At 53.1% G+C, this 19,308-nt stretch overlaps 8 protein-coding genes across 8 annotated transcripts; 5 read left to right on the top strand and 3 right to left on the bottom strand.

Annotated features, from left to right (window-relative positions):
- Positions 1-583: 583 nt before the first annotated feature.
- Positions 584-2,094, bottom strand: CC77DRAFT_383093 (hypothetical protein). Its single transcript, XM_018531458.1, has 2 exons — positions 930-2,094; positions 584-879 (listed from the first exon to the last, which is right to left on the bottom strand). Exons 1-2 carry the CDS (start codon positions 1,941-1,943, stop codon positions 841-843), a joined length of 1,053 nt encoding a protein of 350 aa, XP_018382008.1. The 5' UTR covers positions 1,944-2,094; the 3' UTR covers positions 584-840.
- A 629-nt stretch (positions 2,095-2,723) lies between these two features.
- On the bottom strand, positions 2,724-4,986 carry CC77DRAFT_971020 (hypothetical protein). The gene is made up of 2 exons (XM_018535824.1): positions 4,566-4,986; positions 2,724-4,514 (listed from the first exon to the last, which is right to left on the bottom strand). Exons 1-2 carry the CDS (start codon positions 4,858-4,860, stop codon positions 3,031-3,033), a joined length of 1,779 nt encoding a protein of 592 aa, XP_018382007.1. The 5' UTR covers positions 4,861-4,986; the 3' UTR covers positions 2,724-3,030.
- Positions 4,987-5,361: 375 nt separating this feature from the next.
- CC77DRAFT_943977 (hypothetical protein) lies at positions 5,362-6,703 on the top strand (the record flags this gene model as incomplete). The annotated part of the gene is made up of 5 exons (XM_018534937.1): positions 5,362-5,449; positions 5,508-5,614; positions 5,668-5,840; positions 5,891-6,290; positions 6,341-6,703. 5 exons carry the CDS (start codon positions 5,362-5,364, stop codon positions 6,701-6,703), a joined length of 1,131 nt encoding a protein of 376 aa, XP_018382006.1.
- Positions 6,704-6,993: 290 nt separating this feature from the next.
- Positions 6,994-9,213, top strand: CC77DRAFT_383282 (formamidase FmdS). Its single transcript, XM_018531461.1, has 5 exons — positions 6,994-7,302; positions 7,364-7,671; positions 7,751-7,839; positions 7,915-8,222; positions 8,297-9,213. Exons 1-5 carry the CDS (start codon positions 7,228-7,230, stop codon positions 8,951-8,953), a joined length of 1,437 nt encoding a protein of 478 aa, XP_018382005.1. The 5' UTR covers positions 6,994-7,227; the 3' UTR covers positions 8,954-9,213.
- Positions 9,214-9,229: 16 nt separating this feature from the next.
- On the bottom strand, positions 9,230-10,436 carry CC77DRAFT_383085 (Redoxin). Its single transcript, XM_018531457.1, has 4 exons — positions 10,029-10,436; positions 9,856-9,973; positions 9,759-9,804; positions 9,230-9,707 (listed from the first exon to the last, which is right to left on the bottom strand). Exons 1-4 carry the CDS (start codon positions 10,210-10,212, stop codon positions 9,516-9,518), a joined length of 540 nt encoding a protein of 179 aa, XP_018382004.1. The 5' UTR covers positions 10,213-10,436; the 3' UTR covers positions 9,230-9,515.
- Positions 10,437-10,833: 397 nt separating this feature from the next.
- On the top strand, positions 10,834-13,766 carry CC77DRAFT_1023922 (response regulator). The gene is made up of 6 exons (XM_018525766.1): positions 10,834-11,361; positions 11,414-11,486; positions 11,539-11,682; positions 11,736-12,623; positions 12,672-12,861; positions 12,908-13,766. Exons 1-6 carry the CDS (start codon positions 11,294-11,296, stop codon positions 13,423-13,425), a joined length of 1,881 nt encoding a protein of 626 aa, XP_018382003.1. The 5' UTR covers positions 10,834-11,293; the 3' UTR covers positions 13,426-13,766.
- Positions 13,767-14,034: 268 nt separating this feature from the next.
- CC77DRAFT_382974 (translation initiation factor eIF-2B subunit epsilon) lies at positions 14,035-16,803 on the top strand. The gene is made up of 4 exons (XM_018531455.1): positions 14,035-14,227; positions 14,274-14,330; positions 14,378-15,686; positions 15,764-16,803. Exons 1-4 carry the CDS (start codon positions 14,150-14,152, stop codon positions 16,429-16,431), a joined length of 2,112 nt encoding a protein of 703 aa, XP_018382002.1. The 5' UTR covers positions 14,035-14,149; the 3' UTR covers positions 16,432-16,803.
- Positions 16,804-16,825: 22 nt separating this feature from the next.
- Positions 16,826-19,303, top strand: CC77DRAFT_1023920 (ankyrin repeat and IBR domain-containing protein 1). Its single transcript, XM_018525765.1, has 4 exons — positions 16,826-17,256; positions 17,307-17,847; positions 17,895-18,781; positions 18,828-19,303. The coding sequence occupies exons 1-4, from the start codon at positions 17,175-17,177 to the stop codon at positions 18,857-18,859; spliced, it is 1,542 nt and encodes a 513-aa protein (XP_018382001.1). The 5' UTR covers positions 16,826-17,174; the 3' UTR covers positions 18,860-19,303.
- Positions 19,304-19,308: the final 5 nt, after the last annotated feature.

Here is a 19,308-nt window from a genome sequence, read left to right as displayed (position 1 = left end):
CGCTACGGGCCAAATTCTATATGTCGTATGAAACAAATGACGCGCCAGACAAGGCGGAATCTCGAGATACCACCAAACCCTAGAAGCCGGGACCAAGCGTCCTATAAGTCCTGTGCCACACCCCACACATACTACAGTACTATGTGCTGTACGGCGTCAATGCGTACATGAAGATACTCGAAGCGTATGGGTTTCGGGGGCCATCTTACGCGCCTGCTTACCTTGTGTGGCTAGGTCAGGCCCACCTTTGTACAGAATAAGGCTACGCGCTGCGCCACTACGGATATGCGGCGCAGGCGGTCTGGATATAGCACAAGTAATGTACATTCGAACATTTCGACCCTGAATTTCGATAACAACATCGGCGACAAGGAGTAGAATCAACTAGCGAGATAGGTATCATGTGGCGGGTGCAGCGGGAAAAGTAGGCAGCCAAGGCTGTAATGTGTCAGAAGCGTCAACCAATCACTGGCGCTGTGTGATGGGGCTGATCGGCGTAGTTGTGACTTTCAAAGGTCAGCTGCCAGGCGGGGGTGATGTAAGCTCTGCATGAACGAAAGCCGCGCTGAGGCTCCGCAGTAACGACATGTGCGCCCCTCGATCGCTCTGAGACGTCGATGAATGTGTTGGAAATGCAAACCAGGGCTGAAAGGCCCTGTGCTCTATTAGATTACATGTGTGTACCAATATGCTGAATGCAAGCGACCGTGTAAAGCAGATCGGTTACCCAAATGCATCGAATTGCGCCCAAATATTCAAACCCTGGGTATTATAATCAAATGCCCGGTGACGCCGTGGATGCCTTCATGTTCAAGTCGTTAAAATCGTTATTCGTAGTCGTTAAAGTCGCTCAGCAGAGAATAGTCCGCCGGTCATTAACTACGCAGGTTAGCGGACGAAGTAGGCAGTAGTGCGCGACGATGACTTACGGATAGTTTGTTGCGGTATTGTTCCCAATGTTGGTCGTATTCCTTTTGCAACATTGCATCTGACTCCTTGGCTCGAAGAGTGCGCAGAGTCTCCATGCGAGGGCTGTCCTTCCTCCTCAACTTTTGTCTAGGGACATAGATCGGCGAAGGCGAAGGCTTGATAGTCCAATGAGAAGGCGCGAAATAACTTAGCGAGCGTGCGTGTGTTGTTGGCGAACCGGGTGGTGACGTGGCGGGTGTTGAGGGGCTCGATGCACAGAAAGAGGCCGAGTCGGAGAAGACAGACGGCGATGGCGACGAAGCTACTGAGCTGTTGCTGTTGGAGATGACAGGTGACAGGACTATCGGCGATACGGGGTCCGCAGGAGTGAAGCGGGTAGGACCGGGTCGTCGCACACTGCCCTTGCCAGAAAGGGGCGATGGTCTTTTGATGTCGACAACACGAACACCTGGGTACCTTTGTGGAGTTGCAAAGGGCGCCTTGCTGGAGTTGCTTTTGGGGTTAGGAGTGGTCTTGGTGTTGGGATCCTTTCGTGCCAGCGCTGGTGACGTGGGTTCCTTGGGGGTGGTGTGGGTCGGTGCGGAGGGTGGCGCGTCCTCTCTGCGCGAGAGCGGTGATGGCTTTCTTTCGGCGGCGACAGCACGGCGCACTTTGGATGGGAGCGTGTTCCTCCTGCCAAATAACGGTGTCGGGCTCTTGACAATGTCGTCGGGGTTGAATTGGAAGGGTTCGGATGGGCGAGACGGTAGCGATGGCCGTGTTGATTTCGAGGGCAACGAGTTGCTTCTGTTGAAGAGCGGCTTGGGGGACAGTTCAGTCTGTCCTCCAAAGTGGAACATGGCCGGTCCTTTCATCTCCATCTCGGACTTGTGTGCTGGCGCTGTGGGGAGCGATTTGTTGTACTGTTTTACGACGCGGTTGGGATGGCGTCGCGGAACGGGAGGTGTTTCGCATAGCGTTAATGTCTCTTCAAACAAGACATCGAGGTCGTCTTCTGCCATCTTCCTTTTCATAATAAACGCGACGGCAGTGCGAAGCGAAGAGGGATATGTAGGTGGGTGGGCGTACTCAAGCGAGACGGGTGTCTAATCCTGACACGAAGCTGAGGGTTCCATGGGAATATTAAGCAGGAAAGGTGGGATCACCCGCCTCCTCTACTAAATCCATTAGTCGGTCAAGTCCTTGTTTACAGGCGGAACAGGCGAGCCAGCGCTAGACGTCATTGGACAAGACGCTGGCGCTGCAAGTTGCGGTAAGTCTGGCTGGACGCGATCGAAGGTTTGCCAGCGTGGCTAGGACCCATAACCCTGCATCCTCATTTTAAATGCCCCACGGGACGGGCGATCACGCGCAAGTCCCAACAGCTTTCCTCAGGTGAGGACATGCAAGTAATTCGAGATGCGCACGAGAGTGGGTTGGCGCTGATGGGCTGATGGAGCTGTGGAGTTGGGGAGGGTGAGCATTGAAATCTGTCGTACCTGACGAAACTCGTCATCGATCCAAGGCCGGCAAGTCGGGCGCTAGGAACCAGGCCCGGCAACGCCTTCCCTAGGAGTGTACCTTGGGATCGAGATTCTTGGTAGTCAACCGTCTTCAACGTCAGGGGTCATGTCATACCACATGCATCGCTCGCCATGACGGACGGCAGCGAGGTGCAAGTTGAGTCCAGTTGAGGTCATCTCTATGAGCTACTTCCGGGTCTGACGGAGCAACAGAGCATGTTACGTAGTGTCACCACACTGTGCTTGAAGCGCAAGCTGACAGGTCTCGACCACCATGCAAGCTTCAGCATAGCAAGGATATGATGGTATTATGGTCTCAGCTCCACAGTGATGCTGTTCGCCCAGCCAAAGACGGTGTGTAGACTGCTATCCTCATCCATGCGAAGACTGCGTCTCGAAACTATACTATTCTGCCACCCTACGTACCGCCACATTACAATCCTTTATTCTAATAAAAACATCAACGTAATACAGAGACGACTACAAAGTAGCATGCCCTTCGCCTTCTAGATGCAACATGAAATGCAAACGCTTGGTATCATCAGTGAATATGCACATAAAAAAAAGCACCATCTGCACGTGGTCTGTCTCAGGTCCATCAGTCGACTTCACCAGAGAAGGTCTGTCGACGTAGCGCCGGAGTTCCCATGTTGTTGAGCGGGATGCCAAAGTCGTCTTCTTCAACCCAGTCAGCTTCGTCATCTGACTCCCAGGCGCATGGGATCTTTTCTGCGCGGCGCACACGGTACGTGTTGAAGCCAAAGCCATTCGAGATGCTTGTAGCGATGCGAAGCATGACCGAAACCAAGTGTGCAGGTGGCCCAAGAACAAGCTCGCATGTCTTGCGTACCAGGGCATTTGTGAAGTCCTTGCGAGGGCTGTGCTTTGGTGGACAGAAGAGGTTTTGGGCTGGCGGCATAGGAGAAAAGGCGCGCCTCTGCGAAGCCCCTGTAAGCTTCCTCATGCGGATTGCGTCAGGCGGCGTGGGAATATCTATGCTCGCACGCCCAAGACTGTCATCATCGGAATCGCTTACAAGCGGTGGTGTAGATGGCGCAGAAGAAGGCCGTACATCGATCGAGGGAGTTGTGGAGGAATAGTATGGGACTGTAGGCGTCACAGGTGCGGATGGATCGGTACGTTCGGTGGACGGACCACGAACGGTAACCTCTGATACCTGGCGTCGATGTGTTGAACGTCCCCTCGGCTCGTCTTCTTGCTTAGACAAGGTGTTCGCCCATGGGTTTATGGTATCAGCATCGGCATCGAGGAATTTTGGAGAAGGTGTGGCAGTATTCAGAGAGTAGAACGAGTCCATACTCGAGGCCAGACTGGGGGCATCTGAGATTTGACGTTCAAGGATGGGTTTATCGGCTTCGCTAGACTGCTTCGCCGGAGGAGAGAGAGGAGACTCGACTATGCGCTCCATGGCAGACACGGATTCTCTCCTGGGCATCTTGATGGGCGCAGTTGCCGAGCGGAGCCCTTGAAACATGCTGACCCTTTCTCCCACTGACAGGCGGCGCGGGGGCGCTTTTGACGCGAGGGGTCTGGGTGTAGTTGTCGCTAAAGGGACCTCAGGGGCCGCGGATACTACTTCGCTACTGTCGGTACAGACGCTCGACCGGTCGTCCTCGTCGTATGAAGAGGTAGTAGCAGTCTCTGAGCGATCAGTGCCAGACGTAGAAGGCCTTGAGCCATGCTGTTGTGGTACCCAGGTCTTATCCATGACCCACTTCTTTGCCTGTCCCGAAGGCTTCCTCTTGATCGTCTTGCGTGGAGGACTCTTTGGACGCTCAAGCTCTGCGACGACCTCAAATCCTCGCGCGAACGGGCACTGTGTCCTCTCGTACTGCATCACCTGCGCCAATACCGACTTGAAGTGCGTGATGTTGACCTTGTCCTCGTCAGTCTCATAGGGGAGCTCGATGCGATAGTAAGAGTCCTGCCGTATGCGTAGCACAAAGACGGACTGATTGTCGACAAGCCATATCTGGGATCGGGGGAAGATTGTGTGCAGGAGGTTGCCGCTGTTGAGGAAGGAGACGTTGGAGGCTGTCACGCGATAGATGCGAAGAGCCCCTGTGATACGTTAGACAGCCCTCAGGCTGGGTGGCAGGTGGGATGACATACCGACTGCGAGTGTGCGCTCTGTAGGCGTCTTCCATGGTATCGGATGCGACGTGTCACCTGAACGGGAGGGCGAAAGCCGGCGAGCGGGTCCGGCTGTGGTAAAGGAGAAGATCTTGGAGTTGGAGCACACGAACAGCGTCTCTATGCCGTCAGTCGTGTTCCTCGACGCGGGCACCGACTCAGTCCTCCGTGTCGCGCGCGAGGGGAGCGTGAAGCTGCGCCTGGAGTTGCTGGGGTTGAGAGCGGACGGCGCGTGCTCAGGATGCGCATGCTGGGATGAAGCCGGCATCGTCATAATGGGCGTGCTATATGGACATTGCTATCCCAGTGAGGTCAGGGTAGAGGCTCCCTAGAGAAGACAGCGGCCGGCGCTTGCAGAGGGGTGTATTACAATAGTTACTTTTGAGTTGGGTGGGTAATCGAAGGCTGAAGCCGAACCAAGTCCCTTGCTTCGGAATGGGATACGCGCTTGGGCCACAGCGACGAATTCAGTTTCAAGCTGATCAGCGGAGCGTCAGAACCCCGCCCGCGTCCAGATGCCTTCATGCAGCCTACAGACTATGGAATGCTAGGCGCTGGTAGAAGTAGCATTGTCGTCGTGGCAGGCGCTACCTTCCAACGACGCGTTCTTTGTTTGCGACACGCGCAGCTGGATGGGTCCGTGGACTGCTAGCACGACGTCATTGCTCCGCCAGTTCGCAGGCGTTCGCACAAGTCGTCGACGTGGAGTCAAGCTCTAGCTTTGCTGGCCTGATTGCAACACCAAGCTGCCTGGTAGTCCCCTCACCTTGCAAACATGGACAAAATCGACCTGTCCCAGTTCGATGTATCCAACTTCGACCCTAATGCCATCCTGCGGGGAGCCCAGCTGACTTTGGTCGGTGGTAAGGCCTGCCCATCACGGTATCGTCATGACAGCTCCATTCTAACACGCCCCGACAGTCAATCGGGCTCTCCAGAACCCGGGTCTCTTCACCTCGGACCACTACCGCCAAGCTGCTATTGCTGTAGCTGCAGGCATCGCTATCCGTGTCATCGTCGCCATACCCGTACGCTCCGTCTCCTCCACCAGGCAAGCAAACACGGCCACTGACATGCCCAGATTCAAGGTGTAAGAGTGCTACTATGGATACTCTCCCTCTTCGTCAACATGGACCATACCCACATGGATGAAAGCGTCGTGAATGGCCTCCACTTCCTTGAGCACACCGTACTCCAGGTACCCTTCTTCCTCATGACGATGATGCGCTACGTCACTCCTACTTTGGACCGAATGTAAGCATACCTGTCACTCATCTGTAGCACTGGCTGACAGCAACCTTCAGGTTCATGGACTCCCTGCGTTGGGTGGACGAGACCTACGTGCAGAAGCACAAGACCGAAGACCCCCACAATCTGCGCGCCATGTACTATCCAAACCTTGAGAAATACCCCGAGCACGCACCCAGAGTCGACAAAGAGAAGAAGCCAATCAAACAGGCTGTCATGATATACGCAACGAAGCAGGGGAGGAAAGCTGCCATTTCCTTGGGAGTATTAGCATTGTCGTACGTTCCATATGTAGGACGTTTTGTGCTACCCGCCGCCAGTTTCTATACATTCAAAAAGTCGGTGGGAACGCAACCAGCAGCGGCCATCTTTGCGGGGTCACTGCTCTTTCCCCGCAGATATCTGGTCAGCTTTCTGCAGGCCTACTTCTCGTCACGAACGCTTATGCGTGAGCTGGTATGTACCTTGACAGCAGACCTTGTAGTCTCACTTCTAACCTCAGACAGCTTGAACCTTATTTCACACGCGTGCGGTACAACAAAGAGCAGAAGAAACTATGGTTCAAAGATCGAGCTGGCGTGCTCTTCGGTTTTGGTCTGGGCTTCTACGTCTTCGTTAAGATACCCCTCGTAGGCGTCCTCATCTACGGCCTCGCCGAAGCGTCGACGGCATACCTCATCACCAAAATCACAGAGCCGCCGCTGCCACCGACCGAAGCTGAGAAGTTCAAGGAAGAGTCATTGCGCTGGAAGAACAAACACGAGTTCCTAAATCTGCCATGGCAGCACATGGATGAGTACAATCTCGCAATGCACAAACCCCAGTTCCAATCCGAAGTACGGCAAACACCACGAAAGACGTTTAGCTAGGTTGCGATGACGTTGAAAACCTCAACGACTAGCTCCACGCAAGCGGGGACCTCCCGTTCAACATGACGAAGACACGTCCTCGCACCTTGGAAATAGTTCGCAGCTAGTATGTGCGCCGTCGGCAATCAGGTGTATCTAGCTGTCACGCTATCTGGCCGCTGTACGATGATGGTACTATTATGATTATACCCCGCAGTGGGGTCAACGCGTCCCATTGTGGTAGGTAGCTTACAGCTCCGTCCGATGATACGTAACGTAACAGCCGCGTATCGTAGAGCTTATCACCCGCCTTGTAGTAATAGTTGGTGGATATGGCATTCGGCCTTGTCTTCGGCACGTATCCTTATATCCGAGATAACAATTGACAGGCTGAGGTTACTGTTTCCCCGCGTCTGTTGTCTTCATATGCGTGACGTTCCCCTCTCGCGCGACTAGACGCGTTTCTTACTGTTCTCTGATCTACACAGCATACCCTCTCCTTCTTTCTTTTCACTTTCCAGTTCAGTGTACCCCAGATCCTCAATATGGGTAAAGAAGGTCTCCGCTATGCAGCGAAAGTGTCACTGGACAAGCCAGCATCAGAGCAAGAGTGCCTGCACGTATGTCGAATCATTCTGCAGTTTACTGAGCTACTCTAATACATGTCTTTTTGTTCTTTAGAACCGCTGGCACCCCGAAAACCCCTCGTTCGCCACTATCAAGCCCGGTGAAGCCGTCAAGATCGAGTGCGTAGACTGGACTGGTGGTCAAATCGGCAACAATGACTCTGCAGATGATGTGCGGGATGTCGACCTTACTAAGATTCACTATCTAACCGGACCTTTCGATATTGAAACCGCAGAGCCGGGTGACGTCCTCGCTGTCGACATTCAAGATGTACAGCCGTTAGAGGACCAGCCTTGGGGGTTTACAGGTGTGTTTGCAAAGGACAATGGCGGTGGATTCTTGGATGAACTCTACCCTGAGGCGTAAGTGTTGATTTTTTTTTTGGAGGGCAAAGATAGTGAGAGAGGTGCTGAACGAAGAGGTGGACTAATATATCGGCAGGGCAAAGGCCATCTGGGACTTTGAAGGCATCTTCTGTAGCTCTCGCCATATTCCCGGCGTGAGATTTGCAGGCCTCATTCACCCTGGCAGTAAGTTATCCTTGTTCACATGCATACACAAAATGCCGAATTCAGCGCTGACCTCATCCTTTTCTCGTTTTCTAGTTCTAGGCTGCGCGCCCTCTGCCGAAGTCCTGGAGACTTGGAACACTCGCGAAGCCGAACTCATCTCTACACACACCCATCTGAACCGCGACGTGGCTAAACCGCCTGAGCCTCAGAACGCCCACGCAGGTTCTGCAACAGGATCTGTAAAAGAGAAGATTGCCAAAGAAGGCGCGCGCACTATTCCAGGTCGTCCTGAACACGGGGGTAACTGTGATATCAAGAACTTGTCGAGGGGATCTAAAGTTTTCTTGCCGGTGCATGTCAAGGGTGCAAAGTTTAGTGTTGGAGATTTACATTTCAGTCAGGTAAGTTTTCACATCTCATTCCAAGGAAGTCTATACGTGACCTTGAAATTGACATTCATCTTTCCACCTGCTAGGGCGACGGCGAGATATCCTTCTGCGGCGCAATCGAGATGGCAGGCGTCATAACAATCAAGTTCAGCGTCATGAAAGGCGGCATGAAGCAACTCGATATGAAGAGTCCAATTTACATCCCAGGCCCCGTCGAACCGCAGTTTGGTCCTGGAAGGTATATTTACTTCGAGGGCTTCAGTGTGGATGAACACGGGAAACAGCACTATCTCGATGCGACGGTTGCGTACCGACAAACTTGTCTGAGGGTAATTGAGTATTTGAGACGATTTGGTGAGTTTGCAATTCTTCTTTCTGCGTTTTTTGCACGTATTCTCTTCCCATGTTCCGCGCTCGTCTCTGCCAATTCTAGATTCCTTGGCCTTTTGGTTTTTTTTTGGTTTGAGGAGTGTAGTGGCGAAGGGGCGCTGGCCCGAGGTTTCATCAAGTTTCTTTTTTCTCAGATATCCTTTACTAACGATAGCACAGGGTACAGCGACTACCAGATCTATCTCTTGCTCTCTTGCGCCCCGGTTCAAGGTCACATAGCTGGTATAGTCGATATCCCCAATGCATGTACGACTATAGGTTTGCCGATGGACATCTTCGACTTTGACATCAGTCCGCATGTTCCCGCTGAGAAGCGCGATCTCGGGTCTTGCGCATTTGCTGGCAAGAAGTAGACCGTGGTCTGTGTGTGTAGAACGTTTACAGGGATTGTGGGGATTGGGTCGGAGGATGGCGCAATGTGGCTGAAGCTTAGCGGTTATTGTGCTATTTCAATCAGTATCTCCTAGTAGGCAATCAACGTCAATTTACCTTTTCCAAGGCGTTCAAAAGGCTTGTAGAACTAATATCTCTATATAAGAAGTAGCGTTGGTCGCGCTTCGTGAGTCTAGTCAAACATTCTAACAGACTCATTGTCTTTCTTCTTTAGCCAAGGCATAGGGAGATGGAACCGAGAAACTTTACAAGAAGCTAGAATGGCCTGATGATTTGGAGGCACAATTAGTGGTTGCAACGTGACTGGAGTATTGTATGATAAAGGTCCATGATACCATAGTCAACCAGTAATAGTAGTCCGAGACGTATAAAGTTGATGAGCGATTTCGTACATGTAGATGTATTGTACTGGTTCTTTCATTTAGGTTGATGACCTCCGCTATCGTTTTAGGCGATCGTGGTCCATTCCGTGAATTCTAGATGCACATTTGTTCGTCTCTTATGCAGCCTGTCAGGAACTCTTTACAGGACCTTGTCTGCTGCAGAAACATTCAAGCCTGTGTTATCAGACTCGACGTGTGCTGCTTTGACGGTACCGTTGTCAATCACAAGAGCATATCGCTTCGAACGATCACCTCCGAAGATGGAGGCGCCATCGAAAGAGAGATCAAGCGCCTTTGTAAAGCCAAGGCTGGGGTCTCCCAAGAAGCGAATCTATCAATGTCAACACCACAATGTCTGAAGGGCGAACAAGGTAACACTTACGCCGCTGGAGCCTGAAGGATCGAGCATCTTGCCCCATGCTTTCATGCTACATCCGATCAGTTGAGAATATGGCGGATTTCAAGAAGAATCTGCTTACACAAAAGGATCGTTTACTGAAACAACAAACACCTTGCCGGCATCCTTCAACTTAGGAGAATTGATATAGCCGGGGATATGGTTCTCGGAGCATGAAGGCGAGAAAGCTGCAGGAACACCTTTGGCAGTTGTCAGACGCAGCTTTGTCAACGAGACCCGCCAGACGTTAATTACCGATAATGACACCTTTGCCGGTCAACTCCTTTGCTAGGTTGACCTTGTTACCCGGAGAACCCTCGACGAGTTCAACGTCAGGCAGCTTGTCTCCAACATTGACGAATGCAGGCGCAGAGGCGTGAAATAGACGCCGACTGGCGACGAGACGCACTAGGGGCAGGCGACGGGCGGTAGCGAACATGGTGTATGCAGGAGAAAGTGTGTATGTCGGGCGTGGTGTGGGTGTAGAGCACGTGTGCACTTGACGGTGACGAGCTTCTGAGGTAGTGGGGGTACGACGTGTTTTGCCGGTGTCACTGCTCTCGGAAGACGGCAAGCGCACCCACCAGCTCACTTCCCTCTACGCAGCACGTGTGCATCTCCCTCATCCAAAAGTATGCTACATGGGCGCCTCCGCGGTCGCAGTACCTCAGTAATATCGACAAATGTGCATACTGATACTCGTGTCCATAATTAGCTGTCGTATGTACAGACTAGTCTTGCCTGCACCAGCAAATTGCGGATAATGATGTTAACCTATCGACCCACACCAGCTTTAGCGTAAGCTATTCGGTGCTATGCCGATCGTGCCTCAAGCCGGTGATGTTTCGTCAACGGCGTAATCAGTGGAGACATGAGCCAGAAGGACCATGGGCGAAAGAATGATCAAAACTGTGCTATACGCTGGAAAAAGCAGTGTAATATCGCACCACCGTCGAGAGGGAGAGCGTGTGTGTGCGGTGCAGACCTCACCCACGACTCAGGCGTCTTCACCCCCGTGTCCCGTGTCCTGTCATTCCCCCCCTGCTTCGTCTCCCTCGGCACGACGCCCGCTAGCGCATTGCCAACTGCATTCCTCTCAAGCCCAAGGTTAACCTGCTTTAGGCCCGTTTAGCTCCCAAGTGCCCGCGCAGAAGCCACGAGCCAATGTGCCCATGTTCTCCCTGTCTCTTACACTTGAAGGTCCAGATCTCGCCCATCGCACTCCGTCGTCAGCCTGCAACAAGGCGCGCCCGTTTTGGGAAATTTCGTCATCGCTCGTCCAACACCGGTCGCCTGCGGCTAAGCAAAACTTTAAGCGCATAGCATACAACGCGCCGCCGGAACCTCGCGCGCCGTCTTCCGTAGCTTCGATCGCAGTCGCTTCCAGGTACTGAAGACTGTGACGGGGAATTTGCTATCGCATTTCGGCATCGACGAGACTCATCCGGTGCCGTCGCGCATCAACACGGGTTACCAACGACGGCTTCTTCGCCCACGACAGTCGTCAATCCACCTGCATCATGGATCCCAATCAAGCTGGTGGGGGAGGGTCCAACAACTCCAGCGACTTTGTGCGCAAGCTGTACAAGTAGGTGGACGCGCCCATGCGCGACGTGACGGCGTGCTAAAACATGGTTTAGGATGTTGGAAAACCCGAGCGACGAGAGTGTTGTGCGATGGGGGAATGACGGCGACAGCTTCGTTGTCCTAGAAGTATGCGCCTCGTATACGTACCAATCTAATCCACCTGCTAACCAACGGACAGAACGAGAAGTTCACAAAACACATACTTCCCAAGCATTTCAAACACAGCAACTTTGCTAGTTTCGTCCGCCAGCTGAACAAATACGATTTCCACAAAGTCCGTCATAACAACGAAGAGAATGGGCAGTCGCCCTATGGGCCAGGAGTATGTGGCATTCCTGCATATCTTCATGATTGTGTTAGCTAACAAGCCAATAGGCCTGGGAGTTCAAGCACCCTGATTTCAAGATGAACAACAAAGATGCGCTCGACAACATCCGTCGAAAGGCTCCTGCGCCGCGAAAACCAAACCAAGCCGCCGCCGAAGAGTTCGCACCCTCACAACAGATGGACATGGTTAGCGGTCAATTGATGGCCACACAAGCTCAGCTGCATGCGCTGGAGAGCCGCTATAGTGAACTGAGCATCCACCATTCCATGCTTCTACAGGAGGTCATTGGGCTACAAAAAACGGTCGTCAACCACGAGCATGTTATGCAGCAGATCATGACTTTCCTACATGGTGTCGACGCGACACAGAGGAGAAACAGCAAACTTATCTTCCCCAACGGCGCCGACTCGCAGAACGGCAGTATGGAGCCTCCTTCCAACACGGATGACGACAACCCTGCTTCGCCCTTGCAGCACGCTTCTAAGCTTCTCAGCGAGACGAACGCGGACGCCATGCTGAACCCCCGGAATTTGGAGCAAATGAACGAGATCACCATGCGCATGAACGGGACATTAACAACGCCACCGCCCGACTTCGCGCGAGCAGCAGCACGACCGACGAGCCGCGGTCCACCATCTGCAACCTCCACCAACTCAATGCGCCTAGAAAACCTCGACAACCTTGTTTATCCCGTCGGTTCCAATAACGGCATCGACCCCATGTACAGCGAGCATATCAACAACATCCCGTATGCCGCTCCGCCGAAAGCGGCCGAGGTCAGCGAGCCCAGAATTCCAGAACCGAGAAAGAAGAATACCATCCCAGACCCAGGGTGGATCAGACCTCCCCAGATCTTGCTGGTCGAAGACGATCCCACTTGTCGTCGAATCGGAAGCAAGTTCTTGTACGCCTTCCATTGCTCCATTGATAGTGCTGTAAGTCATCTTCCCGTGCTATCCAGACTCCATACTGACTCGAATAAGCTCGACGGTTTGGAGGCGGTCAACAAAATGAACGCTGGATCCAAGTATGATTTGGTTTTGATGGATATCATCATGCCGAACCTCGACGGTGTGTCAGCCTGCCATCTGATTCGACAATTCGATACTACTCCTATCGTTGCCATGACTTCCAACATCCGAAGCGACGACATCTCAATGTATTTCCAACATGGTAAGACCGGCTCATCTGTATGTATAACAAGTGCTAACCTCCCCAGGCATGAACGACGTTCTCCCTAAGCCATTCACCAAAGAAGGTCTATTGCACATGCTAGAAAAACACCTTGTGCACCTCAAGAAGCCAATAGCTCAAGCTGACGGATCTATGGTTGCACCTCAACCTGTGCAAATCGCACGTCAGTTGGTTCTCAAGGAAGAGGACTCTCCGGCCAAGTCCCCCCAGACTGTCAGCAACTGGAACTCACCAAACCAAATGCCGGGCGTTTCTCCAGTTGGTACCACAGTTCCGGACGATTTTGCACAGGCAATGCGCGGCCAGCCAGTGCAGCACCCGACTCCCTACGGCGTGAATCCCATGCATGGGAACATGGGATATAACACCTCGCCACACATGCAAATGCAACCACAGCAACAAGCACAATTACCGCCAGGTCACCGTCGTCAGGTCTCGGAGATATCTGGAGGTGACGATCTGAACAACCCAGCCAAGCGTCAACAAATGTACCCACCTCAGATGCAGCAGCAGATGGGAGGAATGCAACCGCGCCCACGTTGATATGTCGGTTAGCGAGGCAGTGAAGAGGGAACTTTCATGTTAATAATTCGAGAAGAAGGAGTACAGCCACCGGCTTCCTGTTGACAGGCATGGAGCACGTAATCGCGTTGCTGGACAGAGATGTTTCGCCATGTTGGAGCCGATAGTCGTGGTCGGCCCTTGTATCTACGGGAGAGATAAATGCAAGGATCGGACAGTTCGGGAAGCTGTCTGTGAGGGTATCCAGGACCTTTGGGGTCTCCGGCGTTCCAAGGTCATCTATTGTGCCAGGTCCGGGTTGGACATTTGCCAGAAAATACCCTACGTGTTAGATAAACAATTGATCAATTCTTTTCTCAGACACAAGAATCCCAGTGCTCAGCAGTCCTCCCATGTGAAAGTGTCGTCGCAATAAGCATTCCCGAGTAAATGTTCTCCCTGGTGGTCCAGACCTTGATAGCCAGCCCAAAAGGCCGCGCACGAGCATGTTCGAGAATCATGCGCCCTGTTGCAGCGGCTTACCCGCAGAGCCACCCCGCTAAAGGATCTGAGACGTGACGGGACCCGAAGATCTGGGTTTGCGTGGTGGTCCCTGGTTCGAGGGGGCTTGTGACTCAGCGGTGGTTGTAAGTTCGTGGAAGCTTTTTTGGGAGTCGTAGCCCAAACCCCCACCACGACTTGTACGAATCTAGAATTCCAACCGCGCCCCTCCACCTTTTGCGCAACACACTACCAAAGTCCAAACATGCCCCCAAAAGGCAACAAAGGCCAGAACAAGGGCAAGTCGGGCGAGGAGGAGCGCGACGAGCCGCTGCAGGCCGTGGTAGGTTGCGCACTGTACTTGGCCGCCGACTGTGCTGACATTGCAGATACTCGCGGACCCCTTCGAGACACGCTTCAATCCCTTCACACTCGAGCACCCAAGAGTACGCATGCCCCCAAAGATTGCCAGCTGCACGCTGACACTTGCTAGTGTCTCCTACCCCTCGCGAATACCCCGCTCATCGAGTACACGTTCGAATTTCTCGCCAACGCCGGCGTCGAGGAAGTCTTTGTATACTGCGGCGCACACAGAGAGCAGGTTGAAGAGTACATAAAAGCCTCAAGATGGTCTTCCAAGTCTTCGCCCTTCTCGCGACTGGAGCTCATCCAGTCGACGTCACACTCGATCGGTGACGCGATGCGAGACCTGGACAGCCGGGGTCTGCTCGTGGGAGACTTCCTCCTGGTGTACGGCGACGTGGTCAGCAATCTGCCCTTGGAGTCTGCGCTTGCAGCGCACAGAGCGAGGCGGGCCAAGGACAAGAACGCCATCATGACCATGGTGCTGCGCGAGGCAGGCGCGACTCATCGGACAAAGGCACAGGGAACAAGTCCGGTATTTGTGATTGACCCGCAGAAAGACAGATGCTTGCACTTTGAACAAATGCCCAACCGCGACCAGACGCACTACCTCTCCGTCGACCCCGAGCTGCTTTCCACCCACCAGGAGGTCGAAGTACGCCAGGACCTGATCGACTGCGGCATCGACATCTGCACACCCGACGTACTCGCGCTATGGAGCGACAACTTCGATTTCCAAGCGCCTCGCAAGGGCTTCCTACACAGCGTACTCAAGGATTACGAGCTCAACGGCAAGACCTTCCACACACACATCATCTCAGACCACTACGCGGCACGAGTACGAAACCTCCACGCATACGATTCGGTTAGCAAGGACATTGTATCACGCTGGGCATACCCGTTGTGCCCGGACAGCAATCTTGTTCAGGGACAGTCATATCGGTTACAAAAGGGCAATACCTACAAGGAGGAGGGCGTCATACTCGCACGCGATTGCATCATCGGACGAAAGACAGTCATCGGACGGGGTACCAGCATAGGCGAGAAGAGCGTCATTACCAACAGTATTATCGGAAGGCATTGTCAAATTGGTCGAAATGTTAAAATCGACGGCGCATACATTTGGGACTATGCCAGCATAGCCGACGGCAGCACAGTCACCAAGGCAGTCATCGCAAACGAAGTGGCCATAGGTCGCAGGTGCACCATCGAAGCCGGTGCTCTGATATCATATGGGGTCAGCATCAGCGAAGGCATGACAATACGAGGAGATCACAGAATTACAAGAGCAAAGCGGAGACGCGAACAAGGGGAGGAAATTGTCCGGGGTAACTCAGATCCTGCGATTGTTGGCGAGAAAGGCGACGGCTTCGAGTTCTATGACTCTGACGAAGATGACGAGGACGAGCTTGTCGATGGTCTCGCTACCAGAGGTCCCAGTAAGTCCAAGACCACCGACCCCGCGTGTGTGTGTGTGTGTGTGTGTGTGTGTGTGTGTGTGTGCTAACATGATTAGTGTACAACTTCTCAAACGAATCGATATCCACAATCAACTCGGATTCCGAGGCAGACATGATGGGTATGGAACGCCATGACAGATCAGCGACCAGTAGTTTCTTGTCTGTGGGCTCGGCAGACAGTCAACATGCGGCAAACTTTGATCACGACGCTTCTGCCAGTATTTACGATTCTCTTGTCGAAGGCCACGAATCGGCAAACATCCAGCTGGAGCTGACGGCACTCCGTATGAGCACAAACGCCTCTGACCACCAAGTCAGACGTGCCGTTGTTTCCTCGTTCGTCAAGCGCGTCACCCAACTTACAAAGTCGGGCGAGGCAATCAAGAGTGCCGTTGCGCAGGTCTTTGGGCAACACAAGGAGCTCATCGATCGGTCCATCTTTGACAAGAACGCTGAAAGCAAGACGGATCAGATCGACTTTATGCTGCTGCTTCAGGCCGACTTGTGCAACAAGGAGAACGGCGATGCCATCTTGCTGAGTGCATCGACTAAACTGGTCGAACTAGACTCGATAGAAGAGGATGGCATGATTCAGTGGTGGGAAGACGAGAAGAGCACGGAGAATGCGGACATGGAGAAGGTCAGGCAGAAGACGAAGAGTTTGATTGACTTTTTGCAGATGGAGAGTGAGGACGAGAGCGAGGAAGAGAGTGATGAGGATTAGTGCGTGCTACAACGAAGTACTATGACAAGATGAGAGCTTCTGTTGCATGCTGTGTGGAAAAGCAAAATTAGCATGAGTTGAACAAAGTCTATGTCGTTGGCCGGTTTCATCTGGACATAGGCCAGACTATTATAGAGGCGGCGATGTATGGCCGATTCTTGTCCGCAGCAGACAATGGTGCTTACGGAGCAGGACAGCTGCCTCAAGGCGACTGCAGTGGTTTGCGCCAAGGGATTGAACTCTGCGCTTGACAATGTATACCCAAGTTCGTTAGGTGGTCTGCTAGGTGGGTGAGGCGGCAGACGGAAATGTGGAGAGCGCGGTCAAGTTCCGGGCGCGCCCCTGGGCTGTTGCCTCCCAAAGGCGCTAGGGCCACCCGATGAGTGCCCGCATAGGACCATCAATCGACTGCTGGACGCCAGACTCCCCAACTCTTGTGACTCCTTCCCTTCTGTTCAGCTGACCAATACCCTTGTTTTCTCCCACACCTGTACCGCCACTCTGCACGCGCGCCTCAGGCCTTATCGCCCGTTTGTACACACGTTTTCTTCCGCCGCAGCCTGTCCAGCTAGCGTTCCGTCATCAGGCGGGACATCTCCATCATCACGCCTCCAACTACCCTTCGCAAGCGGAAGGCCGACGAGGCAGACAACTACCTCAGCCCCGCAGAGGAACCACCCCATAAGAAGACAAACTCGCCTGTTGTTAGCCTACCGGCCACGCCCGCAACTCACGCCGACAAAATGGACTCCGACGACGACTTCAACAGCTCCATGAGCGGCGACGACTTCGACGACCAGGACAGCGATCTGGGCCTGGAAGAGGGTGCGCATTCCCTTGAGCTCCAACTATAGTTGCATGCTAACGTGCAACAGACTCGGACTTTGACATGGAGCAAGATGACGTCGGCTTTGAGACGCAAGACAAGGACATCAAGCCCACCAAGCAGGCCTTCGAAGTAGACTTCAAAGTCTTTGATCCTGCCCAGATCCAAGCACAGCAAGACAAGCAGATCGACGAGGTTGCGAGCATCCTCGGCCAACCACCAGAGGCCGCTGCCATCCTCCTCCGCCACCTGCGATGGAACAAGGAACGTTTGATCGACCAATACATGGAGAAGACGGATGAGGTCCTCGAGACAGCAGGCCTGGGTCAGGACTCCACCACCAATCCGCCCAAGGTCGAGCAGATACCAGGTTTTGTCTGCGACATCTGCTGCGACGATGACAAGGACCTGCGGACGTTTGCCATGAAGTGTGGGCACAGGTTCTGCTTGGACTGCTACAGGCAATACCTCGGCACCAAGATTCAAGATGAGGGAGAGGCTGCCCGGATACGCTGCCCCGGAGAGGGCTGCACCCGGATAGTCGACTCGAAATCGCTAGACCTTCTCGTTACAGCAGATCTCCAAGACAGGTACGTCGATGCCGCTCCACCTTCCCAAAGCCTGCTAACAATCACAGATACCACACCCTCCTCACACGAACCTACGTCGACGATAAAGAAAACCTCAAGTGGTGCCCCGCGCCCGATTGCAAATACGCCGTGGAATGTCCGGTAAAGAGCAAGGATCTCACCAAGATCGTGCCCACGGTGCACTGCGAGTGCGGACACGACTTCTGCTTTGGATGCACGCTGAACAACCACCAACCCGCACCTTGCGCTCTAGTGAAGAAATGGGTCAAGAAGTGCGAGGACGACTCGGAGACAGCCAACTGGATATCGGCCAACACAAAGGAATGCCCAAACTGTAACTCCACCATTGAGAAGAATGGAGGGTGCAATCACATGACATGCAGGAAGTGTCGCAACGAGTTCTGCTGGATGTGTATGGGCAAGTGGTCGGAGCACGGCACGAGCTGGTACAATTGCAACCGTTTCGAGGAGAAGAGCGGATCGGAAGCCCGCGATGCGCAGGCCAAGTCCCGGCAGTCGCTCGAACGATACCTTCATTACTACAACCGCTTTGCCAACCACGAACAATCGGCTAAGCTAGACAAAGACCTCTACCTCAAGACGGAAAAGAAGATGCAGCAACTGCAGAACTCGTCGGGCATGTCATGGATTGAGGTGCAGTTCCTGGACCAAGCTTCACATGCGCTTCAGCAGTGCCGACAGGTACTCAAATGGACCTACGCTTTTGCTTACTACCTTGCACGAAACAATCTCACAGAGATTTTCGAGGACAACCAAAAGGACCTGGAAATGGCCGTCGAGAATCTCAGCGAGATGTTCGAGAAGCCAATCGATCAGCTGAAGGACCTCAAGGTCGATATCCTTGACAAGACTTCATACTGCACCAAGAGAAGGATAATTGTCCTCAATGACACAGCGGAGAACCTGAAGCTCGGTTAGTCGTCTTTTAGCCCTCATTGGAATGCTGCTAACGTTTATAGGCACCTGGAAGTTTAACGTAGACTTGGTGTAGGACACCTACTTCAGTTAATTGGTCTCTCCTGACGACCCTCAAATCGCCACCCACGATGGCAGCACGCGACGGCCCCCTCGCAGACGTTGTCGCCGGACCCTGATGCCTGGTGGAGGAGTAGCTAATCTGCACGCAGCCAACAGAAGGAGGCGACATCAATGATAACGTTTGGGTTTGGCCCGCGCAATGAAAGACAAGAAAGTTAGCAAAGAGCATGACGTTTTCACACTGTTTTATGTTGCATGGATATGGTACGCACTGGCGCTTTTTCTTTTTTGGTGATAAGGGTATGGCATTTTTTGGCAATGGCGTTTTTTTTTTCTATGTGTATCAATCTGTTGGCAATCAGCGGTTCAGCGGCTAGGTTCTTAGCGGAATCTGGGGTGTGTGTATGTGGTTCTTTTCTTCTTCTCACTCATCCCACTCTCACACATATTCGACGCAGATAT

This window comes from Alternaria alternata, assembly GCF_001642055.1.
Source record: "Alternaria alternata strain SRC1lrK2f unplaced genomic scaffold CC77scaffold_21, whole genome shotgun sequence".
In the NCBI taxonomy this organism is placed as follows: domain Eukaryota; kingdom Fungi; phylum Ascomycota; class Dothideomycetes; order Pleosporales; family Pleosporaceae; genus Alternaria; species Alternaria alternata.
This window is presented reverse-complemented; position numbering and strand designations above follow the sequence as displayed.